Here is a 3,814-nt window from a genome sequence, read left to right as displayed (position 1 = left end):
CCCCGGAATCAGGATGCTTCTCTCCCAGCGGAATCGGATCTCCTGCACGAATTCGTGCCAAAGCTGAGCCAGTGCGGTCGCGCCGCCAAGATTGTGCGTGCAATGCGCCGCGACCACCGACAAACGCCATACTAAGCTGTCCATTGTGCAAGTCTTCACGCCTTTCCACTGATCGTCCTCCACATTGTATGTAGTGATGTCGTTGTAAGGAAACTTCTGCAAGGGTTTTTAAATCTGCGATTATTAATTGCGTTTATACATACAAATCTTTTTTATATACATGTGAAAATTGTATGTCTAAAATAGAACATTGAAGCTTTAACGAGGCTACACGTACCGAGGTATCGTCCGCGTCCGGGAAGAGGAAGTAAAGTATAGGTAATAATATCTCCTCCGAGATTGGACCCTCGACATTTTTATTCTTCTTCATGTTCGTCCTGCCCACGACCGTCGAAATCGTGGGTATTCTAGATTCGGTGAGCACGTTAAAAGCCGAACTCAGCATCTGATCATCGTAGATGTAAGATGCGTTCTCGCCTAGCAACTCCACCATAGTTTTCTCGTTGTTGCACAAATGCAGAAAGTCCGACATATACTCGCCGAGTAGACAAGCCGGTAAAGTTACCATTTTTACTTGCACCGACCACTCGGGAGCGAGTTGCGGCTCGAGATCCGAATATCCTTCGCTATCCACAACTACATTATCCGACATTTCTGGCCATGTGGTGAATAGATTGAGTTCTCTGAAAATGTAAAATAAGAGATATTTCGCACACAAATTAGAAATTTTACAATAATCAAAGGCGTAACCGATATTTCTTGGGCACAAAAGCAAAACTTATTTCTTTATAGAAAAATAAAATTACATTCTTTCTGTTATTATATTAACTTTACTTCTGTTAAATCGAAAAAAATCGCTTTCTTTATTGTTACGCCTCTGATGACAATCAATATATTCAGTTTAAGTACCCAACAGGATCAAAGGTCGCTCCGAAGGGAAGTTTACCCAATTCAGCAACGCCTAACGTTTCCCCTTGCATAAAATCGAAATCTGGAGGTTCCTGCGTCCATGTACTATTAGTCCAATCCTTCAACAAGTAGGAAAACCTAACTGACACCATTATGGAATCAAGTTTTACCCCACAACCTTCTCCTATCTTCTGCTTGAAAAGAGCAAGTAAACCTGTAAATAACATCTATTTATAAAACTTTTGTCTATTAGAATTATCAAAATCAATATAATTTATTACTGGTAAATATTTTAATTACAAAACAAATTTCATATTATTTAAATTAAATTAAAATATAAAAGATGCATACCAGTGAGGTATTTGCAATGTGGCGGAACCTTTTTTAAATGTACCATATCGAGATTCACACAAGTTCCTTTACCAGCACAGCATCCAAGATACATTTTCTGCCAAAGTTCTTGTACCTGCACCAATGCAGGAATGTAGCTAAAATGCATACAAATTATAAAGATTTCTGCATCAAAAATACAAATTAGTGTCACAAATTAACTATATTTACCAATTTGCATTGTTAGTTGCAATTGTTAATGAACTGAGGAGAATTTTTATCCGTGTCTCATCTGTTAAACTTGCTTTTCGAGCTGGTATTAAAACGAGGAATTCTCGAACACCATAATAGCGAACTATTTCCATGCAATTATCATTGAGTCTCACAAAATCGTTGGATATGTCCAATGCATCTTTTTGACATTGTATCCATTCTTCTTCACTCTCCTCCTGAGGATTTGTCACATCCTCCTCTTCATCTTCCTTCTTTAACTTATAATGTTTCAGCAAAAATTCTACATCTGAAATATACATATAACAATTGTCAACATGGGATCTAAAAAGTTTAGATTAAAACTAATATTTGAAAGATTTGCATTGTAATGTGGCATGTATAAAATTAAAATCTTGGTATATAATGTTGAATCCACAAATTTTTAAATTTATCCATTATAATTATCTTGTGTCTCTGTACAAGATATTTCACAAATACTACATTTTTTTAGCTGCAATTTATATGAAAATTGCAGAATCAATTTCTTTATCAAGAACTTTTTCCCTTATCATTTGTTTATCACATTTTATATCCAACATTGTATATACCATGATATAATATTCTTGAGTTCTTAAATATCGATGAAGTTTAAAATATCTGTAAAATATGAACCTGCGAAATTTATTTTCTCCGAAGTCTCGTGCCATTGACAATTGAGAAAGTCCCCCGATTTGAGGGGACTCGCGATTTTTGCGTGGGACAGCTTCCATTCGTGCATGATCTCCTCAAGCCGCGCGATAAACACCTCCCATTCGGAAACAGTGGTGAAATCGTGGTGATAGAAATCCTCGATCTCCACGTGATTCATTTTCGCCAATGCGATTAAATTCAATCCGAAAAGGCAATGTTTACTTATGACACGATTTTATGTATTCTTTATCTAACCTTATAAAAATGCAACACTATTTTATACTTTTCTGTCCTGCTTTTCTCAAGACAAGACAAATTCTAAAATGCCACTTCAAAAAGTTCCACAGATACTTTTTAAATCCTCCTTCTCTATTATAAATCAATTCTGCAGTGTACATATGCGTTTGACGTTTCTGATGTCAGCTGATCGCGTCAGCTGTTGCCTTAGCGGTTCACTTTTCCCCCCATAGATGGCGCTTGATTTACTTTTATTTTTTCCTCACAGATGGCGCTAAAATCTACTTTCAGTAGGTGGCGACGTTTTGCGACAAGGACGCGAAACTTTCGAGTTAAATAAGTTTATAAAGTTGTAGAGAAATGTGCGGGAAAAGAATGTAGAAAAAAGTGATAATATAAGTATATAGAATAGAAAGCAATGTAATTTTTATAATTGTCAGTGAATCCGCCGTCGAAACTAAAGCCGTGAGTTATTATGTGTCGTATATATTATGTGTAGTACATTATGTTTTGTACGTGTGTGTGATTTATTTATCTTAAAAAAGACATTATCAAAATGGCCGCAAAAGCAAAGGATGGAATGAACCGTAGGTACGTAAAATTAATGAAACTGCAAATTTGAGGAATTAACACGCAAACTGATTACATATAAACACTTCAAATAATTAATAATGTATATAGGTACTTCATTTCATAGGTTATAAATTATATTTTACAAGACGAACGATTTATATTATACTTTTCTCGATGCTACAATAATCATAGATGCAAGTGATTGCATTATCAATGCATGATTGCATATTATCAATTATGTAATATGTTTCTCAAAACAATGTGCACGTATTTCATTTTGAAATTTTATCGCGATAATGAGAATCTAATCTTGTGTATTGATTTATAACACTCGAAATTTAATTGCTTGCAAATTGCAGCAAAAGGAGAAAAGAGATGAGATTTGTTATCTACTTGTCCGTAAAATTTATTTCGCCGATTCGAAAAGAATTAATAAGATGATTTAAATCGAAGTGTCTTTGTCGCGCGGATCGCTGTGCTGGCGTCAAAATTTATTTTTATATCGCCACGGGAACTCGCGGCGCGAGGATTAGAAAGGGGAGAAACGTACGCTCAAGGCGGAAGCCTGTCACGCAGTGACGCTCAAACGATATGGATTCTTCTGGGAACAGTAATCAATAAATTAATAAATTCCCAATTGCATTTACATTCAATTTTTTTCAAAAATAGAGGAAAATCGCTAATATTTTACTCTACGTCAATTAAAAAATTAATTTAGTCTCTATTTTTGTAACCATAATAGTATAAAAAACATATATAGCTGTCTCATAGTTTTATATTATTTATAAGTATAGTTTTATAT

The 3,814-nt window shown here is 35.0% G+C and overlaps 1 protein-coding gene across 1 annotated transcript in view; it reads right to left on the bottom strand.

Moving 5' to 3' along the window:
* The window catches only part of Rab3GAP1 (RAB3 GTPase activating protein subunit 1), a 31,784-nt gene extending 29,135 nt beyond the window's left edge, over nucleotides 1–2,649 (bottom strand). The window contains exons 1-6 of the mRNA XM_029310995.2: nucleotides 2,185–2,649; nucleotides 1,531–1,819; nucleotides 1,321–1,457; nucleotides 970–1,183; nucleotides 338–743; nucleotides 2–216 (exon numbers count right to left, since the gene is read on the bottom strand). Of these exons, the coding sequence (XP_029166828.1) occupies nucleotides 2–216; nucleotides 338–743; nucleotides 970–1,183; nucleotides 1,321–1,457; nucleotides 1,531–1,819; nucleotides 2,185–2,380 (1,457 nt within the window). The 5' untranslated portion in view covers nucleotides 2,381–2,649. The remainder of the gene's footprint in view (nucleotide 1; nucleotides 217–337; nucleotides 744–969; nucleotides 1,184–1,320; nucleotides 1,458–1,530; nucleotides 1,820–2,184) is intronic.
* Between the last annotated feature and the right edge of the window lie 1,165 nt (nucleotides 2,650–3,814).

The sequence above is a fragment of the Nylanderia fulva genome, unplaced genomic scaffold (assembly GCF_048542155.1).
Source record: "Nylanderia fulva isolate GAGA-0341 unplaced genomic scaffold, ASM4854215v1 Scaffold34, whole genome shotgun sequence".
NCBI classification, from domain to species: domain Eukaryota; kingdom Metazoa; phylum Arthropoda; class Insecta; order Hymenoptera; family Formicidae; genus Nylanderia; species Nylanderia fulva.
This window is presented reverse-complemented; position numbering and strand designations above follow the sequence as displayed.